This window comes from Macaca mulatta, chromosome 20 (genome assembly GCF_049350105.2).
Source record: "Macaca mulatta isolate MMU2019108-1 chromosome 20, T2T-MMU8v2.0, whole genome shotgun sequence".
In the NCBI taxonomy this organism is placed as follows: Eukaryota; Metazoa; Chordata; class Mammalia; order Primates; family Cercopithecidae; genus Macaca; species Macaca mulatta.
This window is the reverse complement of record NC_133425.1, coordinates 4,515,813-4,542,110: the sequence shown is the minus strand read 5'-3', so window position 1 is coordinate 4,542,110 and position 26,298 is coordinate 4,515,813. Positions and strand designations below refer to the sequence as shown.

The 26,298-nt window shown below is 47.1% G+C and overlaps 3 protein-coding genes across 43 annotated transcripts in view; 1 reads left to right on the top strand and 2 right to left on the bottom strand.

Moving 5' to 3' along the window:
- Positions 1 to 3,407, bottom strand: part of ZNF75A (zinc finger protein 75a) — a 118,866-nt gene extending 115,459 nt beyond the window's left edge. For 22 of the 27 annotated variants that reach the window (XM_077985481.1, XM_077985478.1, XM_077985482.1 and 19 more), the window contains exons 1-2: positions 3,237 to 3,407; positions 50 to 573 (exon numbers count right to left, since the gene is read on the bottom strand). In XM_077985481.1, coding sequence (XP_077841607.1) covers positions 50 to 457 — 408 coding nt within the window. In that variant the 5' untranslated portion in view covers positions 458 to 573; positions 3,237 to 3,407. Of the gene's footprint in view, positions 1 to 49; positions 574 to 1,691; positions 1,905 to 3,236 lie in introns of all 27 variants that reach the window. The other 5 variants (XM_077985484.1, XM_077985471.1, XM_077985483.1 and 2 more) reach the window with 2 other exon arrangements.
- Positions 3,408 to 3,446: 39 nt separating this feature from the next.
- On the top strand, positions 3,447 to 18,273 carry TIGD7 (tigger transposable element derived 7). 7 transcript variants are annotated; one of them, XM_077983271.1, is made up of 3 exons: positions 3,447 to 3,664; positions 8,571 to 8,695; positions 8,774 to 10,363. In XM_077983271.1, the coding sequence occupies exons 2-3, from the start codon at positions 8,584 to 8,586 to the stop codon at positions 10,231 to 10,233; spliced, it is 1,572 nt and encodes a 523-aa protein (XP_077839397.1). In that variant the 5' UTR covers positions 3,447 to 3,664; positions 8,571 to 8,583; the 3' UTR covers positions 10,234 to 10,363.
- ZNF263 (zinc finger protein 263) lies at positions 7,937 to 26,028 on the bottom strand. 9 transcript variants are annotated; one of them, XM_077983648.1, is made up of 8 exons: positions 25,317 to 26,028; positions 24,303 to 24,483; positions 23,790 to 23,863; positions 23,394 to 23,520; positions 20,541 to 20,657; positions 18,247 to 19,410; positions 10,042 to 10,092; positions 7,937 to 8,290 (listed from the first exon to the last, which is right to left on the bottom strand). In XM_077983648.1, the coding sequence occupies exons 1-7, from the start codon at positions 25,701 to 25,703 to the stop codon at positions 10,088 to 10,090; spliced, it is 2,055 nt and encodes a 684-aa protein (XP_077839774.1). In that variant the 5' UTR covers positions 25,704 to 26,028; the 3' UTR covers positions 7,937 to 8,290; positions 10,042 to 10,087.
- Between the last annotated feature and the right edge of the window lie 270 nt (positions 26,029 to 26,298).

Genomic DNA, 26,298 nt, shown 5'->3' with positions numbered 1-26,298 from the left:
TCCACCTGCATCCTATTTCACTGTACATGCCAGGAATCTTTCTTCTCACCCCATTCCATGTTTGACCAGATTCCCTCTGCAAGTGTTCTACCAGAACCACAGCCTCCTCAATGCTCTGTGGATGGTGCTTCTGCATCTGGGTCTGTGTCTCCCTAGGCAGAATAGTCAGGAACTGCTCTAGCACAAGCAGTTCCAGTATCTGCTCTTTTGAGTGGATCTCTGGCCTCAGCCATAGATGACATAATTCTTGAAGTTTGCTGACAGCCTCACGAGGTCCAGCTGCTTCATCATAAGTGAAGTTCCGGAAGTGCCAGCAAGAGCTCTTAGGATCGAGACTGTCCATTTGAGGAGATTTTTTACTCTGACCGGAGCTCTCTCTTGCAGGTCCCTTGGTCTCCCACAAAGCCCTGATCTGAGGGTCCAAGTATGCAGCCACTTTCAGATCTACCATCATCATTCTGCTCTAGGAAGTTCTGTTCCTATGTTAAGACACCCAATTGGTACCACGTTTGACAAATGAGATCCCGTCTGGTCTTGTACAAAAGCAATAAAAGGATCTTCTTCCTAAAAGCACTGAGGACAAGAAAAAAAAGTACATATCAATAAGAAACTCACATGACCCTCATCACTTGCTACTTATGAGAAAAAAGAACAGAAAAGATGTCCTGTCTTCCCTTCAAAATCAACTAGCAGGTTCTTTGTTTTTCTCCTTTTCTATTATTCAGCTCAAGCACAGCACAAAACAGACAAATGTCAGTGGACAACTGTCTTTTTTATAAAAAGAAAAACAATTTAGGAAAGGTTGGTGGGTAAGAAAATTGGCACCCATTGGCTGAAAGGTATTTTGGGATTTTCCAAGGATTTAACTGGTGTGCCTCCTATCCCATCTTCCCCATAAGAAAAGAATAGGAGAAAATAAGATTAGGAAAACATTCTGAGATTCTCTTAAATTTTAACAGATCATCCCAGTCTGTCTTTAGTAAGGGGAGTACAACTTTTATGACCCTTCACCCTCTTGTGAAGATGGAAGCCTTCACTTTAAAAACATTTTAGGCCAGGTGCAGTGGCTCATGCCTGTATTCCCAGCACTTTTGGAGACCGAGGTGGGAGGATCACTTGAGCCAGGAGTTTCAGACCAGCCTGAGCAACATAGCAAGACCCCGTTTCTACAAAACACAAAATTAAAAAAAAAAAAAAAGCCAGGATGGTAGAGCACACTAGTAGTTCTAGTTCAGGAGGCTGAGGTGGGAGAGTCACGTGAGCCTAGGAATTCAAAGTTGCAATGAGCCATGACCTCATCACTGCACTCTGGCCTGGGAGTTAGAGCAAGACTTTGTCTCTCTAATTTAAAAACTAAAAATAAAGGCACCTTAAAAAACAACATTTAAGATTTTCCATTGTAGGAATACTGGCAAAAGAGCTGAGACAGTGAGATCAAAATACAGTAGTACCCCCTTATCCAAGGGGTGTAAGTTCCAGTACATTCTGTGAATACCTAAAACCCCCAACAGCATCTAACTGCATTTTACTATTTTCTCTATGTATACATGGCTATGATAGTTTAATTTATAAATGAGATACAATAAGAGATTAACAATAAAACACTGTAATAAGTTACTTAAAACTGGCGGAGCGCGGTGGCTCATGCCTGTAATCCCAGCACTTTCGGAGGCCCAACGTGGGTGGATCACCTGAGATCAGGACTTCAAGACCAGCCCGGCCAATATGGTGAAACCTTCTTCACTGAAAATACAAACATTAGCCAGGTGTGGTGGTGCGTGCCTGTAGTCTCAGATACCCAGGAGGCTGAGGCAGGAGAACTGTTTGAATCCGGGAGGCAGAGGTTGCAGTCAGCTGAGACCGCACCAGGGCACTCCAGCCCGGGCAGCAAAGCGAGACTCCATCTCAAAAAAAAAAAAAAAAGGGTTAAAACTTATGAACTATTTATTTCTAGAGTTTTCCATTTAATATTTTTTGTACCGCAGTTGACAGCGGGTAAGTGAAACCCAGATAAAGTGGGGGGAGGGGTTACTACAGAAGGAAAGTAAAAAAGTAAACTATTTTCAGACCATGTCTCCCAAGTAAGCAAAAATATGCCCATCATTCTTCTTTGCAAGACACATAAAGCCTGCCATGCAGATGATTTATATTAATTTTTTTTTTTTTTTTTTTGAGATGAAGTCTCTTCCTGTCACCCAGGCTGGAGTGTAGTGGCGTGATCTCAGCTCACTGCAACTTCCACCTCCCGGGTTCAAGTCATTCTCCTGCCTCAGCCTCCCGAGTAGTTGGGATTACAGGAACACACCACCATGCCCGGGTAATTTTTGTATTTTTATTAGAGACAGGGTTTCACCACCTTGGCCAGGTTAGTCTCGAACTCCTGACCTCGTGATCCACCCACCTTGGCCTCCTAAATTGCTGGGATTACGGGCGCGAGCCAACGCGCCCGGCCTACACGCATTTTTAACTGTGCTTACTTGATCTGGACAAAATCACAACTGGTCTGTTTACAAAATATCACGTAAGAAAGGATATTTTATTTACAAAATATCAAGTCATATTTTCTTTTTGTCGCTGATGTCTACGAAATATCAACTCCAATAGGAGCTGGTGACGATGAAAGTGAAACTTTTGCTGACTTTACATTTCTCGGAAGGTCATTTAGACTTCTAAGTGGGGCTGAGGAGAGCCGTGAGCCTCACTTTTCCTGAAGTAAGCCAGCAGAAACGGCACCGAAATTCTGGCCAGGATGCCACCGGTATTCAAAGAAGTGGCCAGCGCCCCGCTGCCCACCCCGGCTCCGGAAGCACAGAGACACTTCCTGTGTTTTTGCATCAGCAGAAGCCGCTAGCCCTGAGGCTCAACCGACCGCATAACATCAGCCGGACACGGAAATGCCAGCGGAGGCGGTAAAGGGTCTGAGGTAAAGGAGCTGCAGGCACTGCTGCCTGCCAGCACTCGGATTCGCCACAGCTTGTGTCTGCGACAGGCGTGCCGGCGGGCACTAGGCAAGCGGGCAGTGTCCCAGCGAGCTTCAGCCGCGCCTCTGGACTATAGCTGCGAAAAGCAGGGAGAGAATGGTTTCTCGAGCCCGACGGGGGCCCCGCCTCAGGATCCAGCCGCGCGGCCCGGAAGCGCCGCGGCCGCCGCCTACGGAAAATGTCTGCCCCCCTGCGGCCGCCGCCGCTTCAGCGACTTCAGGGTCTAAGCCATAGGGGAAGCTGCTTCTCGGTTACCTCGGCCAGCCTGGCTTCCGTGAAGGCCGCTCCTCGCTTTCTGACGCTCAAACTCAAGCCGCCGCGCGGAAGGTTGCCGATCTGAGGCGCGCAACCGCCGTCCGACAGCGGTGCTGCCCTACCGCTGCCCTGTCCAGGCTCAGAGCCCGAGAGCCGGCCGGAAGTGGAAGTGACGCTTTCCGAGGGCGCGCGGAGGCCCGCCTTCCGGCTAAGGCGTCTGAAACCGGCCTACTTCCTCGCCAGAGAAACTGCTGCCGGCCCCGGAGGTGGGGAAGGGTTAACGCTACCGAGTCTCCAGACCCGCGGAAGCCTAGAGGGCCTTGCACCGGCTCACCGCGTGGCTGTCGCCGTCTGGTGTCCCCAGTGGGGGAGGCGTCGCACTGCCACGTCTGTTCTGTGTGGCTGTCGGGGCCCGGGAGCCTCGCCGGGTAAGGGTCGCCGCCCAGCTGCGCGCGCCGCGTCCTCGGGCTTCCCGCGGCCCGGCCGGCAGCGCTCGAGCTGTTGCTGGGCTCGTCGCAGCCTCCTCGACGTAGAGGCATTTTGTCCGGGTCGGGCCACTGGCTAGCTCAGAAACAACGGCCCCCCGAGGGTTTTGTACCGTTTTCTAGGTCTCGTGACGCATTCCCCACAACTATTTTTTCTTGTGAGGTAGGTTTGAACCTGTGAAATAGGTACTTTTTCTACCTCTCCTTGACAGAGAAACGAAGACCTAATGACTTGCTCAGGGTCACATAGCTCAGCAGTGGCGGCGGCTAATCGGAAATAGCTCTCCTGTTGTGATATCTTCTGCGTTTTCCACTCCAGTATTCTTCCCAGGAAAATGGGAACCTTGTTTTCATCTCGTATCTCATGCAGCGCCTAACATAGTCACCTGGATAAGATAAGCATTCCACACATATTTACTGAATCATAGTTATAAGAATCTAAGTGTTTTGGGTGTTCGGTGATCTCTGAATTAATCAGTTTTTGTAATGTCAGTCTGTACCAGTTGAGGGATTATTTAATAAGTCCAGTATGAGTGGTTTCCGAATTACCAGTTTTTGTAACGTCAGCCTATAGCAGTCAAGGGACTATTAAGTCAGCTATGCGTAGCCAGTGTTACAGAGCTGAGTAAGACGTCTTTGTCCTTGACTGGGCGCGGTGGCTCAAACCTGTAATCCTAGCACTTTGGGAGGCCGAGGCGGGTGGATCACGAGGTCAGGAAATCGAGACCATCCTGGCTAACATGGTGAAACCCCGTCTGTACTAAAAATACAAAAAACTAGCCGGGCGTGGTGGCGGGCGCCTGTAGTCCCAGCTACTCGGAGGCTGAGGCAGGAGAATGGCGTGAACCCGGGAGGCGGAGGTTGCAGTGAGCCGAGATCGCGCCACTGTACCCCAGCCTGGGCGACACAGCGAGACTCCGTCTCAAAAAAAAAAAAGACGTCTTTGTCCTTAAGCAGTCTATTGAAAGGACTGAGGCAATGTCATGAATATCAGTAACACAAAGTAAGAATAGGACATAAACTGAATTCTGTGAGAACTCCGAGAAAATCAGTTGATTTGGGGTTGGGGAAATTATAAAAGACCTTTTGTCCACAGGGATTTTGTCCACAGCAGGGTATGGAGACACATTCCAGGCAGAGGGAAGGGTGGGAGTAAAGGCTTTAAAAGCTGGAAATTATTAGAGTGTGAGATCTTAAGTACGTTTTTACTGAGTTGGGCTGCATTTAGAGGAAGAGTTTTAAAAGTTAGAAAACGAGTTTATGTAGAACTTATACTGCAGTCCTTTGAATGGGAATGAAAAGAGTGCATTTAAGAAAGTAAATCCTGAGGGGCCGGGCGCGGTGGCTCAAGCCTGTAATCCCTGCACTTTGGGAGGCTGAGATGGGCGGATCACAAGGTCAGGAAATCGAGACCATCCTGGCTAACATGGTGAAACCCCGTCTCTACTAAAAAATACAAAAAAAAACTAGCTGGGCGCAGTGGCGGGCGCCTGTAGTTCCGGCTACTCGGGAGGCTGAGGCAGGAGAATGGCGTAAACCCGGGAGGCGGAGCTTGCAGTGAGCTGAGATCTGGCCACTGCACTCCAGCGTGGCCAACAGAGCGAGACTCCGTATCAAAAAAAAAAAAAAAGAAAAAAGAAAGTAAATCCTGGAGCACCATTTGAGCATTTTTGACCGAGCTTCTTTCTAGGGCAGTTCATCTAAGGTAAGTTTAAGGTGAGAATGAAGATGAGAGGCCATTGCCAGGTCATTATGCTATGTTTGCTTTTGGATAGGATAGGATGTAACTCATCTTAGGCATAGATCTTGATCCCTTTTAAGTGAGAGAGAAAGATAAACAGATTTAATAATGAGCGTCTGCCTAAGTCACTTGAATATGTGTCTAAGTAGGTTCATTTCCTTAATATCTCAGCCAGGTTGGGACTTCATTTCTTCAGAAGTAAGTATTGTTCTCAGTCTATCAGAACCAGTGGACAGTAACGCCCTCAGCATTAAGATTCTTATCACTTGGCCCAATGCTGAATATATAATTAGCATTTATTAAGTTGAATAAGTGAAGTTCTGCTAGCAGTGCTAAGCAGTGCCCTTGGATATCGTTGACAGGCCTGATTCATAATATAGTTAGGAAGTTGGTTAAAGGGAGAAGAAAATGGAAAAGGGATTCATGGGAAAAAGAGGCATGCAAGGCACAAATTGTGAATAGTGAATGAGGGCCACTGATGATTTTCATTATGTGAGGTTTGCTGCCATAGTGGCTTATCCTTTGAAGCCCACAAATGTTTCTCGAGCCTTTCCTTTTGGTTTCATTCACCTCCCCTTGCTTGGGCACTGTTTTAGAGATGATGACCATAGCTGGCGCAGTGGCTCACACCTGTAATCCCAGCTCTTTGGGAGGCCTATGTGGGTGGATCACTTGAGGTCAGGAGTTCGAGCCCAGCCTGACCAACATGGCAAAACCTTGTCTCTACTAAAAATACAAAAATTAGCGGGGCATGGCGGTGCGTGCCTGTAATCCCAGCTACTTGGGAGGCTGAGGCACGAGAATGGCTTTAACCCTGAAGGCAGAGGTTGCAGTGAGCTGAGATTGCGCCACTGCACTCCAGCCTGGGCGACAGAGCCAGACACCATCTCAAAAAAAAAAAAAAAGAGACGACGGTACAGCTGAGAAGCATTGAAAGCAAATACATTAATTCTGAGACACCCACACAACTGCCATAGTGAACTGAATATTTTTGCTAGGTGACTGGCTGGAGTTAATGGTGCTGCTATTGGTTAGCAGATACTTTATTTTTCCATTTACAAGTGAAAGAAATAAACCAAGATTTATCTCTGAGTTACCACTTACTAATTGCCTTATAGTTGCCTCATTTAGAAAGTTGCTTGATCTTAGCCTGCCATTGGCTCCACACCCTAATTACTACCATATTCTCTTGTAATCTTCTCCATGCTCCATCACTCATAGTTGGCATTTCTTGCAATGAATGTTAGAGGAAAACCAGTAGTCTGACTCTTCTGGGTTATTAGATGAGAGACTTAAGAGATTTCTTTGGGCTAGGCGTGGTGGCTCACGCTTGTAATCCCGGAACTTTGGGAGGCTGAGGCGGGCGGATCACCAGTTCAGGAGTTCGAGACCAGCCTGGCCAACATAGTGAAACCCTGTCTTTACTAAAAAAATACAAAAAGTAGCCGGGTGTGGTGGCACACACCTGTAGTCCCAGCTACTCAGGAAGCTGAGGCAGGAGAATTGTTTGAAACCAGGAGGCGGAGGTTGCAGTGAGCTGAGACAGTGGCATCGCACTCCAGCCTGGGTGACAGAGCAAGACTCTGTCTCAGAAAAGAGAGAGAGAGAGAGAGAGAGAGAGAATTCTATGTAGTTGGGGAATGAATGGGCCAGTCAGATTCTGCCCTAAATAAGAGGAAGAATAACTGAGATACCAGCCATTTCCCTTATTTCTCTGACATACTTTTCTTTCTTCATAGCACCTGGAATGGATAAAAGTGGCAGTTTTTGTTTCTTCCCATGAGGTTGTGTATCTGGAATGAGAACCAGGAAATTAATCTAGACTAAGACATTTCTAAGGACCTGGAATGGCTTTGGGGAGCACCAGGAGGACCCAAAAAGAGTATTTGAGGGCTAGAGGGACAGAAGAGTTTGCCAGCAGGATTTATGAGAAACAATTGATCAGAAACAGCAGCAGAGAAACCTTTTAGATTTCTTCTGTGGAAAAGTTGAGTCTTGGTTCAAATTAAGTAAAATAAACACTGAAGAGAAATCAAACTCTCAAATATGAAAAGCATGTTACTTACAATGTAAATTTAGGAAAGCAAATGAAAGGACAGATCTTTAAAATGTTTTAACTATGGTGAAATATTTGTAAAACTTTTGGGCTCATCTCTAAGAATTACTGTGATTCTGAAACTTGTTCTCAGAGAACAGTTTCAGTGAAAAATAGCACTTGAGAATACATCAGATGTTCCCAAGAAAGAAGACCTGAGAATGGTAAAGTGCCACTAACGAATTATTTACATACTTATATATTACCTTGGCAAACACAAGAGACACTCAAGTTAAAGCACGGTGCTTGAGAATACTATATTGAATGCAGTAAAAGTTGGATTTCTTTCATACGTACAACAAAAACTACTTACTTTCTTCTTCACTTCAAGATTCGGTACAACTGTTCCTAAATTCCAACTCTCCATACATCCCGATGTCAGGGTCCTTGTAGCCCTTATCCAGATAAATGAACTGCTGCCCAGTGAGCGCTATATACAAAGCAGTATGAGCGCCATTCTCTTTTCGGGCAGTGAGGTAAAATCAGGTCTTTTTGGAAGGGGAGAAGCCACATTGCATCTCTGCTACACACAAGATTACTCTGTCATTGCCTATGGGTCTTTCACACTCCCTTCTTCTCAAGCATCGGTTTTTATTGAAACTTATTCCACCTGGGTCCTTTCTTGTGAGCACATCTTGCTCAGTCCCTCCTCTCTTGATATTGTCCCTTTTCCTGTATTGAGTTAGGGAAAGTATGCAGGTATTCTTGTCATTCCTGACCGAGGCTGTTATATCTGTCAAAAGAGAAGAAGTAGGTGGCATTCCGAAAAATGATGACTCATGGCTTGCAGGAGCAAGAGCCAGACAGGATTTTGGAACTGGGAGCTTTCGGAGTACGTAAGACCTCCACCTCTAGACTAACTCTTCAGCCATGTTATCCCCTTCAGTCCATTATCCTCCAATACAATGCCCATGCCTTCTGGGGCTTTGAGCTGTTTTGTTTTAAAAATGTGGGGTTTTTTTTTGCCAGTTCATTAAGGCTTTTCCCTTTGTTTTTTCCTGTTGGTTGTTCAGAGTTAAATTCAGTATGAATAAGAGAGGGAAATATACAACACTGAATCTGGAGGAGAAAATGAAGGTTCTAAGTAGAATTGAAGCTGGACGATCACTTAAAAGTGTAATGGATGAATTTGGAATCAGTAAGTCAACATTTTATGACATTAAAAAAAATAAGAAGTTAATTCTAGACTTTGTACTAAAGCAGGACATGCCATTAGTAGGGGCTGAGAAGAGAAAGAGGACAACCGGAGCCAAATATGGTGATGTAGATGATGCGGTCTACATGTGGTACCAACAGAAACGCTCAGCTGGTGTTCCGGTAAGAGGCGTGGAGCTTCAGGCTGCTGCAGAGAGATTCGCACAGTGTTTTGGGCGAACAGATTTCAAAGCTAGCACTGGTTGGCTTTTTAGATTTCGAAATCGGCATGCAATTGGGAACCGAAAAGGATGTGGCGAACAAGTCCTAAGTTCAGTTTCTGAAAATGTTGAACCATTTCGACAAAAACTGTCCATGATAATCAAAGAGGAGAAGCTGTGTCTAGCTCAGCTATACAGTGGGGATGAAACAGACCTCTTTTGGAAGTCAATGCCAGAAAATTCTCAGGCAAGTAGGAAGGATATTTGCCTACCAGGGAAGAAAATAAACAAAGAAAGGTTGTCTGCCCTTTTATGTGCAAATGCAGATGGAACTCATAAATTAAAGTCAATCATTATTGGAAAATCAAAACTGCCCAAAAGTGTGAAAGAGGACACAAGTACATTGCCTGTGATATATAAACCCAGTAAAGATGTTTGGTTCACCAGAGAATTGTTTTCAGAGTGGTTTTTTCAAAACTTTGTTCCTGAGGTCCGACATTTTCAACTTAATGTCCTAAGATTTCATGAAGAGGACATCAGGGCGTTGTTACTTCTGGACAGTTGCCCAGCTCATCCTTCCTCTGAATCACTAACCAGTGAGGATGGTCGAATAAAATGTATGTTCTTTCCCCATAACACTTCAACCTTGATTCAGCCAATGAATCAAGGTGTGATCTTGAGTTGCAAACGACTGTATAGATGGAAGCAACTTGAAGAGAGTCTTGTAATATTTGAAGAAAGTGATGATGAGCAAGAGAAAGGAGATAAAGGAGTTTCCAAAATTAAAATGTACAATATAAAAAGTGCAATTTTTAACTGGGCAAAAAGTTGGGATGAAGTAAAACAAATAACCATAGCAAATGCATGGGAAAATCTTCTTTACAAAAAGGAACCTGAATATGATTTTCAAGGCTTAGAAGATGGGGATTATAGAGAAATTCTTGAAAAATGTGGGGAGTTGGAAACTAAGTTGGATGATAATAGGGTGTGGTTAAATGGAGATGAAGAAAAGGGTTGTCTCCTAAAAACCAAAGGTGGAATAACAAAGGAAGTTGTTCAAAAAGGAGGAGAAACTGAGAAGCAGACTGCTGAATTTAAATTATCTGCTGTAAGAGAGAATTTGGACTACCTTCTTGACTTTGTTGATGCCACACCTGAGTTTCAGAGATTCCACTTCACGCTGAAAGAGATGCAACAAGAAATAGTCAAGAAACAGTTCCAGAGTAAAATCCGTTCTAGAACTGGTAGCTTTTTGAAACCTAGGCCTCATGATATTAAGGACTCCTTCAGTGGGCCTTCAACTTCTGGTTCTAATCATTAGATTTTGTGTTTAAAGATTTCTGCCATTATATGATGTAGGCCTGCTGTGAATTGTCATGTTTTAGCAACTGACATTATTTTGTATATCAGTGCCCATTTATATAATGGTTATAAAATTTACAATTTGAAAATAACACATTTGTGTTTCAAGTTTATTTAAATAAATTTATGTTTCATAAATTCATTTTTTTTAATTTTACATAAGGATCTGAATAATGAAGTATTGTACCAGATTATCTAAGGTGGAATACCTTTGAGAAAAGCATTAGTTTGTAATCATAGCCTACGACAAGGAAACTGTGCTGACTAGTTCTAGTTAGCTTTAAGATAAGGATAGGTTAGGTTTTCAATTTAATGATAAAACACACTGCTTTCTTAACTCTGTTACTACCTATTTAGTGTTTGTTTTCCTCTTACTGTGAAAGTAGCATGCTGATTATAGGGATATATAAAAAAGATCAAAAGCACTCAATTCTGTTGACTAACGATATCCTCAACACTTTGGTGTATACCATATATTTTTTAAATAGGCAGATTACATTGTAAATAAAACCCTACCTCTTACTGTCTTAACATATTTTATGGTCTGTTAATAAGTTAGCATTTATTGAGTATATAGGATTGTATATATATGTTAGTCTTCATAATAATGCCTTCCCTTTTCAAATACATAAGGAAACAGATTTAGAGAGATTAAGTAACAAAGGTCACATAAACTAGTAAATAGCAGAGATGAGACTTAAATTCTATTTAATGCCAAATCTCAGGCTTTTAACCATCATTCATGCTGCACTATTTCTTAGAGTTTCCCTTAGATCATTAAAATCTCTTAACCTCACAATGGATGGTTTTTTAATACCCCAACAGGGGATGTAACATCAGTTGAACTACCAGGTCAAAGAATGAACTTTTGAAAAAACTTCGATACACACTGTTAAATTGCTTTCACATTCCCGCCATTATTTTGAAAGTACTTCTCCCTATGCACCAATCCCAACATTGAATATTGTTATGCTGTTAGTTTTTGCTAATTTTGTAACCAAAAGAATGGTATCTTTATGGCTGTTCCCTATTTAGTATAATATAAGGTGTCAGGTGAGTTGGTATTTGCAAATAATAAGCTTGCTTTGGATAATTAGTTATTGGCTTTCAGTGTTTCCTTTCTCATATATTCAAGAATCTGTTTCCGAGATGCATATTCTATTACACTGGTGAATACTAGGCAATTATAGTATAAAATTAGTGACTAAATACAGTACTACTGGTGTCTACTCTTGCTCTAGTACCTTGCCGTTTTCATTACTGGTTAATGTGAATTTTTCTTTTTTTTCTTTTTTCTTTTTTTTTTAAGATGGAGTCTCACTCTGTCGCTTAAGCTGGAGTGCAGTGCACGATCTCAGCTCACTGCAACCCCCGCCTCCCGGGTGCAAGCAATGCTGTCTCAGCCTCCTGAGTAGCTGGGATTACAGGCATGCGCCACCACACCCGACTAATTTTTGTATTTTTAGTAGAGATGCGGTTTCACCATGTTGGTCAGGTTGGTCTTGAACGCCTGACCTCGTGATCCGCCTGCCTCACCCTCCCAAAGTGCTGGGATTACAGGTGTGAGCCACCGCGCCCAGCCTGTGAATTTTAATAAAAAGCAAATGCCCACTTTCCATGTTTGAAAATATACAAGCTATTTTTACTATCCTGAGTCACCCTCAGCATAAAATTTATTCAAGCCTCCTCCAGACACCAACTCCCTCTGGGAATTTATTCATAACTTAAGTAAAATTGGGAAGAATTTACATTCCTTTTTTCTCCTTTCAAATTGTAAGTGCAGTTTTCATTTAATGGAGTTCTCATATTTTTTTATTGTTCCTAGGTAGGTTTGTTGTTGCTGTAAGTGGGATCCTTTTTTATTAGTAGTGATTGCTGATATTTTCACCTTATAAATTCAGTAGTTATCTCTTTTTTGTCTTATTACCCAGAACTTGTAGACAAAGTGTATCCACATTGCCACTGGGCATCCTTTTTACATTCAGTTTTGGCTTGATTTGTGCTTCCCTGGCTTATTCAGTCTGCAGCTTGGTGGAAGGTGGGAGACCTTTCACATGAAGCAGCTTGACTTTTTTTTTTTCTCAGATTAGTCCATAATGACCGCACGCTGGGGTTGGGTGCGGGCGAGGGCAGTAATTACTCTTTGCTTGTTGTTTTGCCTCTTTTGAAAGACCTTACAAGCCTGGGACAGGATGGATTGTGGAAGTGGAGGGGAATGGCAGATGAGGACTCTGGGCAGTTCTCTAGTTCCTTTTAGTTTGGGTCTTTGCATCAAACATCATTCTTTTTAGTGATAATAAATTCCTAGAGTGACCGAAAGTCACCCCAGTTTTCAAAAGTACTCATTGATTCTGGAAACTTCCTGTTAACTGTTTCATGTCACTAGACAATAAGCATGTTGTTGGAGATTCAGCTCTGAATAACCAAGAAAATGAATGAGAACAAACCACCATGGCATGTGTAAGGGAGGGAGCCAAAGTGAACATAGGAAGGGGCTTTGAGACTTGGATAGCAGGGGAGGTGTCTGAGAGGACAGTGCGTGACTTTTGAGATGGGCTTTAAATTTGTGACGCAGGGGCTCAGTCTCTGCGATGTCCCAGGCAAGCTGAAAGGTCCCTGGACCGTTGCCTTGGGGGCCTCTGGCGGAGAAGAGCAGGAAAGAGGTCAAGGCCAGGGTCTTTGGGGGACATCCTACGATTTTAGACGGGTCTCGGCCCACGTAGTCTTGACCGCTACACTTCCTGGATCTCTCGTCTCTACTCTTCCTCCTCACTGCCCTGCCCTGGTCCAGGCCCCGTTGACCCTCTGCCTCGACTCTGCCTCTTCAGTTGCCCTGCCTGCCTTTTCTGTCCCCTCTCCATTCTTTCCGACCCTGTACCAGAAGAGAGCGAACTCAAACAAAAAGAGAAGCCTCGGGCTTTAGACGCTTCGTGGGCCTCCCACTGTTTAAAGAGAGGCCCAGCCCCTAGGGCGGCCCCGCGCTTTCCCGGCACCCGCTCGCACGCACCCCGGCTCGGCTCTCCCATCGCCTTGCTCGGCCCTCCGCGCCTCCCGCTAGACCGCGAGGGTCGACAGGAGTTTTAGAGGTTGCAGGTGCGCCACCGCCTCGAGTCTAGGAGAGGAAACCCCTGCGGCTGTGCGTGCGGCCCGGAACCACCGTACACCACCCGGGCGGGAACGCGGGAAGGAAGGGGAGGGGCGTGATCGTGGCCCCAGGGGTTTGGGCACAGGTCCCAGGACGGCCGCGTAAGTAGGACCGGCCAGAGGGGAGGGAAAGGCTGGGACCGGGCGCAGGGAGGCCTTCGCCTCTAGGGGCACAGCCGAAGCTGAGGGGAGCGGCAGCCCCGAGGCCCGGGACGGCGGTTGGAGGAGGCTCGTGGGCCCGGCCGCGTGTGATCCGATGCGGAGCAGGAGTCGTCTGCTTTGCCCAAGCCTGAAAAGGGAGTCTCTGGTTCTGCAAATCACTCCTGGGGACTGGAACTTCTCCGAGAAGCCCAGGCACTCACCCTTGTGCCGTGTGCTGGGGCTGGACTCCTCCCGAAAAGCCCAGCAGAGCCGAGAACTCCCTCAAGGGCAGCAGCACCTCAGGAGTAGGGAACTGGCCCCCCTGGACGTAATGGAGGGCAAGCAATTTCCTCATGATGTCCAAAAGCATAGCCTGGACTTGAGAACGATACTCCTTAATGTTTTTCTTTCCCATTCTCGCTGCCTGGAGAAATATTACTCTCCTTGGAGCAGGTTGGGGATGCTTGAGAGCCACCAGATTTCTGACGGAATCTTTTGAGACATTTAAGGTATCTCTGTAGCTAATTGAGAACAGTAACATTAACTGGAAGATCAGAATTTTTTTTGTGATCTGAGTCGTTTTTCCTCAACCATTTTGTCGTTGTTGAACTTAACCTAGATCATCCCAGTGCCTCTTCACTGCACCACTCAGGCAAGGTTTAGCTGCTCTTATTAAAAAGTGTATGATGGGAAGGAAATATTAACTGCCCTTTCAAGAACAGAAGTCAATTTTTAATTGGGAATGCTCGCAAGCTAGACTGAAGAGTAAAAGAAAATACTTCAAATAAATAAATGCATTTTGCTTGAATTCATCTAGCTATTCCTGAGTTCCTGACCCCCAAAATTAAGTCTCCTAGTGCTAAGAAATTTGCTAGTTGGTTTTCCTGTAACACACATTAAGACACTTTACAATACTTAGTTGTTTCAAATGCATGTGAAACATTTACAAAAATTACAAGTTGTAAAGCAGTGCTGACTTTGCACATTCCTAAATTGTATCAGTTAATGTAATGAATCTACAGTAAACTCTTCTTTAAAAAGTGCTGAGTCTAGGCCGGGAGGGCGCGGTGGCTCACGCCTGTAATCCCAGCACTTTGGGAGGCTGAGGTGGGTGGATCACGAGGGCAGGAGATCAAGACCATCCTGGCTAACATGGTGAAACCCTGTGTCTACTAAAAATACAAAAACTTAGCCGGGCGTGGTGCCAGGCGCCTGTAGTCCCAGCTACTTGGGAGGCTGAGGCAGGAGAATGGCGTGAACCCGGGAGGCGAAGCTTGAGGTGAGCAGAGAGTGTGCCACTGCACCCGAGCCTGGGAGACAGAGCAAGACTGCATCTCAAACAAAACAAAAAGTGGAGTCTAAGCCCTCAAATTTCAGATTACGGTGCCGAGACCCAAAAGTTCTTTCATTACAGCAATCAAAACTTTTAAAGTGACTTCTGATGGGTTTTTCTGAAAAATTCAGTGCTTTTAAAACACTTGCTTCCAGTCTGTGTCCCACCTCTGGCGTTGTCAGTATTGCTCCCCAACCTGACCCTGCCAGGCCTTTTCACACTGCTTAGATGTGGCACTGCTTCTCACCCACCAGCCTTCCTGCTGGTTTCATGTGCTACCTTTGCTAAGGATGTGTGGCTGCTGCTTAGGGTCACTCCACATCTCCCAAGACCCCTTTGTACCCATTTGGACTTAGGGGCTAGAGGTCCTTATTGTCCCAGGGCTAGTCTCCCTTTGACATAAGTGCCACTCAAACTCGGTTTTGGCTTCTTTTACAAGACCCCTAGTGGGTAAAGTATTAATGTAAAAAAAGTATGTATGAAAAAGCACTAACTTGGACATCTCTTGCAGTGACCTAGTTCTCACACTGCTATGAAGATACAGAGACTGCATAATTTATAAACAAGAGGTTTAATTGATTCAGTTCTGTGTGGCTGAGGAGGCCTTAAGAAACTTACAATCATGGTGGAAGGCAAAGGGGAAGCAAGCACACAAGTGAAGGGGGAACTGCCACACTTTTAAAATCATCAGCTCTCGGGAGAATTCAGTATCACGAGAATAGCATGGGGGAAAACCGTCCCCATGATCCAAGCACTTCCCACCAGGTCCCTCCCTTGACACGTGGGGATAACAATTAGAGATGAGATTTGGGTGGGGACACAGAGTCAAACGGTATCAGACTTCATGGGGGCCTGCAGTAAGGGAATCAGACCTGCTCTCTGAAAGATGAGTACAAGGGAAGGAGATGTCATCAGTCCCTGAAATTGCTGCCAGTGTGGTCTTAGTGACCTCAGTCAGTGTTAGGTGCTTAGAAGGAAATCTTTTGGATCATCTGTCGACGTTTGGCACAAATACTTCCTTACATGCCAGGCATGGTGCTGCTTTATGTAGTTATTTTCTGTGATGTCATCTCATTAAAACAAGCCAAGAACAGCTACGCATGTGAAGTTTGCTGGAAGGGGAACTAGACTGAAGATTGAGTGAAGGGTTCCACTGGAACGCCTTTTTAGGGCAAATACCTGAGAGTCATTTTCTAGCTTCAAGCTGTAGTGTTCCAAGTATGAGCAGCATCAGTTGGAGCACATCATAAGATCTGTGTGGGTGATGTTACCAAGGGAGAGTAGATGGAAGGGGCGCTTTCCAGTCTGTCCACATAAACTGCCATCTTAACCAGAGTGCTTTGTAGGAACACCAGCTTTACATTCCACCCAGTTCATGGCATCAGCAGCCTGGCTGACCCTGCACTGCTCCACTGGAGTGTGTTCCTGCTCCCACCACTGTTGATCCTACACTGATCTCTCTAATCCTAAGCCTCCACTTCCCTGCCCTCAACCCCCACACCACCACTGCCCTCCTCTGTGAACAAGGTGATTAAGAGGAAGTTACAGAAATGAGAAATAGTGAGATATTTAAAAACTGGCTCAGACAACCAAATAAACACTCATACTAAACTAAGGCAGGGCTGAGAGGAGGAGCTACGGAGCACTGTTTCCATGACTTCAAGTTGCTATATCCATCAACCTATTGCCAAAGGACTGTTTCTTCATCTTTTTCACCCAAAGAACAGCTGGATACCTTCCTCCAGGGCCATATCCTGAGGTGTTTTCCTGGCATCTGATTTCCTGCTCTTAGAATACTCCCCCATTTCCCACAGATACACACTACTAGAATTGCTATTTCTGATATGCCATTCTAAAATGTAATGCTAGTAATCCCAGCACTTTGAGAGGCCAAGATGGGAAGAGCGCTTGAACTCAGGAACTCAAGACCAGCCTGGGCAAACAGTGAGACCCCGTCTCTACCAAAAAATAAATATAATGTTTTCCCTTAATAATTGTGCCATCCCCTGTATCTTCCCACCATTAATAATCAATAACTCAATTATACTGGGACCATCTTAGCTTCTACCCTGGAAACCAGTTGCAAGACCAAAATATCCTGTCCTCCAAGAGTCAGATCTTCCTCAGCTACTGAACAAGAATGGAAACATTCTAAACAAAGAATTGGAAACATTTTTACTGCTATAGACTGCAGAAGGAATGAATACTTTCTAGAGACCCTATGACAGCATCACCCCAGCAGCCATTTGGCTTGATCCTTTGTTACCACATGGCAGTCCCAGCCTGAAGGCTGCCAGGCCCTCACCTGCCTCTCCCTGTCTGCTGCCTTGTCAGAATCTTCCTGACCAACCCAGTAAGTCTATGAGAAAGCAGGGCCTCTGACCAAGGCAGAGGGGAGACAGATCAACACTCGGGGTTCTAGACAGCAACTTTCAATGAAGACTCACACACATGTATGTTTCCTGAAGATATTTATTCCTATCCAAACATTTTCAACAGGGAAAGACACAATCCCTAATTTCCCCCCTAGGATCCACATTTTCAATTTTCCAGGGAATCTCTTTTCTAGAACACTCTTGTTCCTCTGGAGTCAGGAACACGACTCCAGAGCTGTTTATTTTTCTCACACAGGTGGGGAATCGCATTCTTCACAAAGGGTTATCAGACAACCACTTCCTCTGCCAATTCCTGGGCTGACCTGCAAATTCCACCTTATTATTGCCCTTAGTCCTCTGGTTCCTTTTTGTCTGAGGTCACATTTACATATGTGATCTGCCAATGGGCACTCCTGTTAGGCCGTCATAGGGCACTTGGTGGCTTGATCTGGACTGCCCATGGCTTCCCAACTGGGGCCTTCAGGACAGGTGCAACTCACAACCAGTCTCTTGTTGACCTTCAGCTGATTTCCCAGGGCACTTGGCCCCTCTTCTTTGGTCTCAGGGGCCCCAGAAGCCCAAATGCTCCTGCTGAATGTCCCAAATGAGGAAGAAGTATCAAAATCATCACATGGATTCCCAAAGTTGTTAAGGTAAACGGGACAGTCAGGTGCCTAAATCACACCTTGGCTAAAAAGACCAAGAGGGTAGGAGCACCCTGGGGCAGGGTGGACTTAACAGAGAATTCCACCCTGAGGTCACCTCAGAGACTTGCTATCCTTTCTCATGCAGACGGAACTCCTTTTCAGTTTTATGCCAATCCTCTGCTGCCTCTGCACTTCCCTCTCAATGAGCCCCAATTACCTGAAGAATGCAGAGGTCATTTGGTTGGCTGGGCAGGGAATACTAGCTCTTGCCAACAGGCTCCTCTGAATATGCCACCTCACCTGGGGCAAAGAGAAACCCCACTGTTACTAACCCGTGTGAGTTCTCTGATGACTCATAAGACGGGAACTCCGAGAGAAGCTTTCTCCACATTCAGAACATTTATAGGGTCTCTCTCCTGTATGCGTTCTCAGGTGGCGAATCCGATTGGAGCTGTGTGAAAAACTGTCTCCACACTCATGACAGGTATAGGGTTTTTCTCCTGTGTGGATTCTCTGGTGCCTGATTAAGTTGGATCTATGAGAGAAGTTTTCCCCACAAAGGGTACATTTATACGGTTTCTCTCCTGTGTGTGTTCTCTGATGTCTGGTGAGGTGCATGCCCTGCCGGAAGCTTTTCCCACAAGTCAAACATTCAAAGAGCTTCTTCTCCGCCTTGTGGGCTCCATGGTTTGTAAGAAAGGGGGTGCTATCACTCACGGCTTCCCCACACTCAGAGAAGGGGTAAAGTCTCTCTCTCTCATGAGTTCTTTCATGAATGACAAGGTGTGAACTCCGAGAGAAACTTTTCCCACACTCGGGACACTTATAAGGTCGCTCTCCGGTGTGAATTCTCTGGTGCCGAAGGAGGTTGGAACTGTGAGCAAAGATCTCCCCACACTCAGGGCACTTGTAGGGCTTCTCCCCTGTGTGTGTTCTCTGGTGCCTGTGGAGGTTGGAGTTGCAGGAGAAACATTTTCCACAAATGTTGCACTGATAGGGCTTCTCGCCCGTGTGGGTGCGCTGGTGGCGAGTCAGATGGGTGTTCTGACTGAAGCATTTCCCACATTCAAGGCACTTGTGGGCCTCCTCTCCCAGGTGTGCTCTGTGTAGTGACAGGAAACGTGGGTTCCCACCAAAGATTTCACTGCAGTCCACACCCATACACAGTCTTTCAGCTGCATGTATTCTCTGGTGCCTAATTAGGTTTGAGTTGTTAGAGAAATTTTTGCCACACAAGGGACATAAATGGAGTTTCTTCGGCTGCAGTTCCTTCGGTCGCCCCAGTTCTCTGCCACTTGAGGCTCCTGCCAAGGCCTGCTCCATTCCACCCTCTGGGGGAGGCGCCCAATCCCCTTGCTGCCGGTCACGAGGTCTTCCCAGCTCAGGACTCCAGGGCACCTCTCCTCTGGCCTGGTCAGGAAGCAGCACCTGAGGGTGGGTGTTCTCAGAGGACACAGATGGAACACCTTCTTCCAGGTTCTCAAATTTCTCTTCTCCTGGTAGAAAGAGAGACACCAAACCCGTATATTATTTCTATGCTGGAGAAAAGAAAATCCCACCTGTCTGCTGCTGCCTGTTAGGTCAGCGGCCCAGAAGGGCTGCTTCTACCTCAGTCTCCCATCCTCTCCTAAAGGTAAAACACTCTGGAGAAGCATCAGAATAAAGGGTGGGGCCACTGATCAAGGAATCAGAGCCAAGACCAGTCTTACAATTTTCCTTTCCAGCTGAGCCTCTCGCTTCTGCCCCTCAGGAATGGGTGGGATGGAGCAGGGCTGAGACTAGGGTGGGACAAGTGAGCTCAAGAGTAAGAGCCTCCTTGAACTCTGCACCCTGGGTTCCTCACTTGCCTCACTGGGATGGAGAATGGCAGGGGGAAAGGACATAATGTACCTCTCTGGCAGCTGTGGTGGGCTGGCCCTGCACCCAAATCCTCAAATGCCTCACTCTGCTGGGCATGATGGCTCACGCTTGTAATCCCAGCACTTTGGGAGGCTGAGGCGGGTGGATCACCTGAGGTCAGGAGTTGGAGACCAGCCTGACCAACATGGAGAAACCCCAACTCTACTAAAAATACAAAAAATTGGCCGGGCGCGGTGGCTCAAGCCTGTAATCCCAGCACTTTGGGAGGCCGAGACGGGCGGATCACAAGGTCAGGAGATCGAGACCATCCTGGCTAACATGGTGAAACCCCGTCTCTACTAAAAATACAAAAAAACTAGCCGGGCGAGGTGGCAGGCGCCTGTAGTCCCAGCTACTCGGGAGGCTGAGGCAGGAGAATGGCATAAAACCCGGGAGGCGGAGCTTGCAGTGAGCTGAGATCCGGCCACTGCACTCCAGCCTGGGCGACAGAGCGAGACTCCGTCTCAAAAAAAAAAAAAAAATACAAAAAATTAGCAGGGCGTGGTGGTGCATGCCTGTAATCCCAGCTACTTGGGAGGGTGAGGCAGGAGAATCGCTTGAACCCGGGAAGCGGAGGTTGTGGTGAGCGAAGATCGCACCACTGCACTCCAGCCTGGGCAACAAAAATGAAACTCCATCTCAAAGCAAAACAAAACAAAATCATGCCTCACTCTTAACTGCGAGAACCTTGCTGCTTCTGGGCAGGCCACTCATCTTCATTCCTTACCTGGAGCTGCGCCTCTGGGGCTCAGGCCTTCCTTGCAGCTCTGGACACTGGGATCCCATAGCTTTCCTCCTTGTCCCACCTGGGTGCCTGGGACCTCCTGACTGGGAATGTGAGACTCTGTTCACAATGAAAGAAACAGATTTCTGTATTGCCACTTTCCTCTACCAGGGTAGGGAAACAAAGATAGTCTTGTTCCCTGCCCTCAGTGGATAGATACAGAATGCTCCATAAATCTGACAGCAGTTACTTGGAATATACACAAACTGACCCCAGTGGATACCTCTAGAGAAAGAAATTAGGGGAGGGAGACAATTTTTATTGAGACAGAGTCTCACTCTGTCGCCCAAGCGGGAGTGCAGTGGCATCATCTCAGCTCACTGCAACCTCTGCCTCCGAGGTTCAAGAAATTCTTCTGCCTCAGCCTCCCAAGTAGCTGGGATTACAGGCATGCACCACCACACACGGCTAATTTTTGGATTTTTAGTAGAGACGGAGTTTCACCATGTTGGCCAGGCTGGTCTCCAACTCCTGACTTCAAGTGATCTGCCTGCCTCGGCCTCCCAAAATGCTGAGATTACAGGTGTGAGCCACCAAGCCCAGCCAAATTTTTTTTTTTTTTTTTTTTTTTTTGAGACGGAGTCTCACTCTGTCACCCAGGCTGGAGTGCAGTGGCACGATCTTGGCTCACTGCAAGCTCTGCCTTCTGGGATCACGCCATTCTCCTGCCTCAGCCTCCCAAGTAGCTGGGACTACAGGCGCCTGCCATCACGCCCAGCTAATTTTTTGTATTTTTAGTAGAGACAGGGTTTCACCATGTTAGCCAGGATGGTCTCGATCTCCTGACCTCGTGATCCGCCCACCTCGGTCTCCCAAAGTGCTGGGATTACAGGCGTGAGCCACTGCGCCCAGCTGGAATATTTTTTTGCAATGAGAATGTACACTACTGTAATTAAAACAACTATAAAATGAACATGGTCAGTTCCTTGAATAATCCATTTAATATCATAAAAGAACCTTGTCTCTACATATAAATACAAAATAGAACTAATTTGACTAGGCAACTCCAGGGAAAGAAAATATAACATAATAGACAATCAGAAAAGGACCCAGGGCTCTAAGAGGACCATGAGATTAAAACCCACAAGTGCCATTTCTGTGCTGTGCTAAAAAGAAAAACAAAAACCTCCACCTCCAGCAAACATGGACTCCAACAGAAGTTTAATTCCAACAAGCTGTAATGTGATCTTTTGCTATTTAGCAATCTCTCACTAAAAGGGCCATGTTCAACTTTGGACATCACAGCCGTGAAAAGTAATATGGAAACTGGTACAGTGGCACACAGGCTGAGCCAGGAAGATTGCTTGAGCCCAGATGTTCGAGAGGAGCCTGGGCAACAGAGTGAGACTCATCACTCAAAAAAAAAAAAAAAGAAAAAAATAAAATAAAAGGCCGGGTGCGGTGGCTCACGCCTATAATCCCAGCACTTTGGGAGGCCGAGGTGGGTGGATCACATGAGATCAGGAGTTCAAGACCAGCCTGACCAACATGGAGAAACCGTCTCTACTAAAAATACAAAAAATTAGCCAGGCATGGTGGCGCATGCCTGTAATCCCAGCTACTTGGGAGGCTGAGGCAGGAGAATCACTTGAACCTGGGAGGCAGAGGTTATGGTGAGCCGAGACTGCCTTTGCAGAATTAGTGTCAACAAATGTATAATCATGATACTTTTTAGGCAAACCTGATATATGGAAACAATGTGCAGTGTGTCCTTTTTGTTTGTTTTGAAACAGAGTCTCACTCTCACCTAGGCTGAGGTGCAGTGGCATCATCATAGTTCACTGCAGTCTTGACCTACCGGGCTCAGGTGATTTTCCCCTCAGCCTCCTGAGTAACTGGGACTACAAAAGTACACACTACCACACCAGAATACCTTTTTTTTTTTTTTTTTTTTTTTAAAGATACAGGGTCTCCCTACATTGCCCAGGCTGGTCTTGAACTCCTGGGATCAAGCACTCCTTCCATCTCAGCCTCCCTAAGTGCTGGGATTACAGGCGCCACCATGCCCAGCCTGCAGTGAGTCTTTCTACTGGTGTGTTTCAACATAGGTATAATCATAATGTATACACAGTCTTAAGATTTCCCCCAACTTTTCATTAAAAGAATTTCTCATACATACAGGAAAGTTGAGGGAATTGTATAATATATACCAGCATATCCTCCACCTAAATCCAACCATATGTCAGTGTGTCATATTCCGCAGGCATAATTTTAAAACTCTGAGTAACAGTACAAGACATAGGTGCATCCTAATTTATGATTTAGAGCTATACATTGTTTCCAAATTTCCACAAGACCCTCCCCGCTTTCTGAATTTTTATGGTCTGTGAGAGATGATAGGCTGGAATGCTGATCCCACTACCACTGAAATTTTTGTCTTTGGGGATGAGCCCAGAAACAGTAATGGAGCACAGGAAACACTGGCAAGCTCAGAAGAATAAGCATCTCAAAATTGCAAGGAATTAACCATTTAGAGCCCCCCCAGCATCCTGGGACACTGCATGTGTGTGACGCTGGCAGGTTGTCACTGCATTGGATTTGCTCTGCCCTGGGAAGTCCATATGGCTCAGACTCGCCTTAGGCTCTGGCAGCTGGGATTCCAGTCCAGTGCTGCCTGTGCCAACTGTGCCACTTGGCAGATTCATGACTCTCATACAGGGAACTTTAGACAAAGGGAAGTCTCCTGTGGAGGCTTCTTGGCAAAACTCAGAGTCTGTGTCCAGGAGGTGAATGAATAAGGGGCAGAACCCTGGTCAGAAATGGCGCAGTCATCATCCCTGGAAAAGAAGTCCTTACCCAGTGAGTCCACATTCTCATAACTCTCCTGCACCGTGTCCCTGGAGAGGGCCCTCTTACTAGGATCCTGATGCCCCCACTCCTCCTGGGAGATGTACATTGCCACGTCCTCTAAGCTCTCAGGCAACTGAAACAGCACAAGATCTCCTTTAGCCCCTGATGCACCAAGAACAATTCAAGCAGAATCATGGATTAAAGGGGCAAAATCCAGGGATGCCAAGCACACGTCATGGGGAAGAAGGGTGTCAGGTCTACAAGTGAGGTGTGAAAGAGACAAAAGCAGTGGGGGAGACACTGTGGTAAGGGAGAAAGGACCTTCCACGTGGAGAACCCCCCACCCCCAACACTCAGCAGAGGAAGGGTGCTGGGGGAAGACAATGGAAACTTCCACATCACCTGGGGCCCAGTCATCTCCTTGTCTTCCATGTTCCCTTCAGGAGGAAAAAGAGAAAGCCAGGGAGCAGATAATGCTGAAGGTGACAGAAATTATAATGAGAATGGCATTCCTAACTCTTGGCAACCCAAGGATTATTAAAACACAGTATCCATTCCCCAACACCCAGTCTCTGCTTTTGGGGATGACACTAAACTGTCCAAAGGCCTAATAAACTGATATCCAAAATGACAGGGTTAGAGGGAAGGAATACCAAGAGTAGCACTCCAAACCCCTCACCATTCAAGTGGTTCTAAATCGCCTCTGTTCTACATAAAAAAGGGCTCCACTGAGACTCCCTTCCCTTCCCCCAGCCCCAGGAGAACCCACACCACCAACTGCAGGTCTTTCATTCCACGTGTGAACCTTAACTTCAGCAATTCCTTCTCCTTCGCACCAATGCGACATCCTGCTTGTGTCGGGGGCAACCCCCAAGCCCCTCCTCCCTCCCACCTGCCCAGATAACTGTGCCTCACCCCTCTCCTTTACAGCCTGGGGGTCCCTTTGGGGGCTGGGGCCTAGCAGCTCCTGCAGCCTGGGGCCAGGGCTTCGCTCAGTCTCCATTGGCTCCAGCTTGAAGCTCGGTGACTCTCGTGCTGTTTCCAGAGGCAAAGGCTCCTCCAAAAGCACTTCTGTTTCCCGCCCATGGTTTGTGACCTGGGAACCAACCCACATCACTCATCATCACAACAGGGCCCAAAGGGAAGGGAAATTAGTATAGGATACTGAGAGCAAGCCTTCAACAGAGAACCTCAGGCCATCCCTTAGGGCCCAGGCAACAGAAAAATGGTTTACACTAAAGGCTTTTTTGATCCCCTGTGCAGGGCGAGGGGTTAGGGAAAGGGCCCACTCCCAGAGCACACCTTCCCCACACAGCTCTTAAGATACACCTCACTCCCTTTTGCTCTCCCCACCTTTCCTAGGTGCTTCTATTCCTCACTATAGGATAAGCTAAATTGGGGTAGCCCGGGGGGCAATGACCTCAGGGCCTCGGTGCCAAATTATCTTTCAAAGTTCACAATTAACGGAGGCCCAGCTTTGCAGAAGACCAGACCGTAGACCCTAATATAACAACAGCTAGCAAGTACTAAGCACTCATTATAAGCTAGCAGTGTTATCACAACTTTACACGCTGCTCTTCCTGTAAGCCCAATAAAGTATGTTAATATTCTCATTTTACGAGTAGGAAAACAGGCCGAAAGACATCAAGTAACTTGGCAAAGTAACAAAGCTAGTACTAGCAGATTGAAGATTTGAATGCTGGCGATCTAACTCCACGGCTAACACTAACTGTTCCAGGGACACTGCCTCCGCGTGGAAACAGGGCACTCTTCACTGCTTTATGTTCATTTGGGGAAAATATGGAGGACGAGTGTTCCTCCCCATGTAAGGTCTACTCAGTGCAATTTACTTGAATTCGACCGGGGGGCAATGTCCCAGTCCTCGGGGCTAAACAAACCACAGATAAAACAGCTCGCTCTCTCTCTCACCTGTTGTCTCAGTCTCCCAAGCTCTCTCTGCATATCCTCCACAAGGGTCACCGCTTCTTCGCCGCTCTCCGGATGCAGCTCCTGCACCCTGCTCTGGATCTCCTGGGGCAGGATGGTCAGGAACTGCTCCAGCACCAGCAGCTCCAAGATCTGCTCTTTCGTGCGCATCTCAGGCCGAAGCCACCCATGGCAAAGCTCTTGGAGCCGGCTGAGGGCTTCGCGAGGACCAGCTGCCTCTTGGAAGCGGAACCGTCTGAAGCGCAAGTGGGAGGCCTCGGGGCTCGGCCCTGGGTCAGGCGGGGGCAGCTCCTGGCTCCAGGCGCAGTCCTCCTCCAGCTTCACTATCAGGAGCCCTTCCCGTTCCTGGGGGCTCGGGCCCGACGCCATCGTCGGGTCTCCAGAGCGCCTTAGCCCGAAACCAGCCGTGCCCGCCTACGAAGGCGCCCTGAACCCGTGTAAGGATAGACGGCGCCGGCTGCAGCCCAGGGCCGGAGGCTCCCAGTCCACGCCAAGGAGCCCCGCTCCAGCCCAGGCGCGGACGGCTCCGGCGCCTAGGCCTCAGTAGGTCCCAGGCGCCGCCACGCCGGCCCCGTAGCCCGTCCGTGCCAGGACTTCCCCGAGACAGGAACCGAGCGCCGCGCTTCTCACCCTACAGGATACCCACGCAGGACCCAGACCTCTGCTCCCACGCCGGAAGTCTCTGCGCGGGAGTTAGGCGTCCACAAGCCCACGGCGCCTGCTCGTGACCAACTTCCGGGTCACGTTTTGCGAACTACAGCGCCCATTGGGTCAGGGTTCGCCACACACTCACCACCTACCAATGAGAAGGGAAGATTTGCCTGCGGGGGCGGGACGAGCGAGGGACCAATTGGAGACGAGAAGCGGGGCCACGGGGCGCGTCCTGAGATTCTGGGAGTGGCTGGGGCAGGGCCGCTGGATCCAAACGAAAACAAGCCCGAGGCGGTTGTGACTGGCGGGCAAC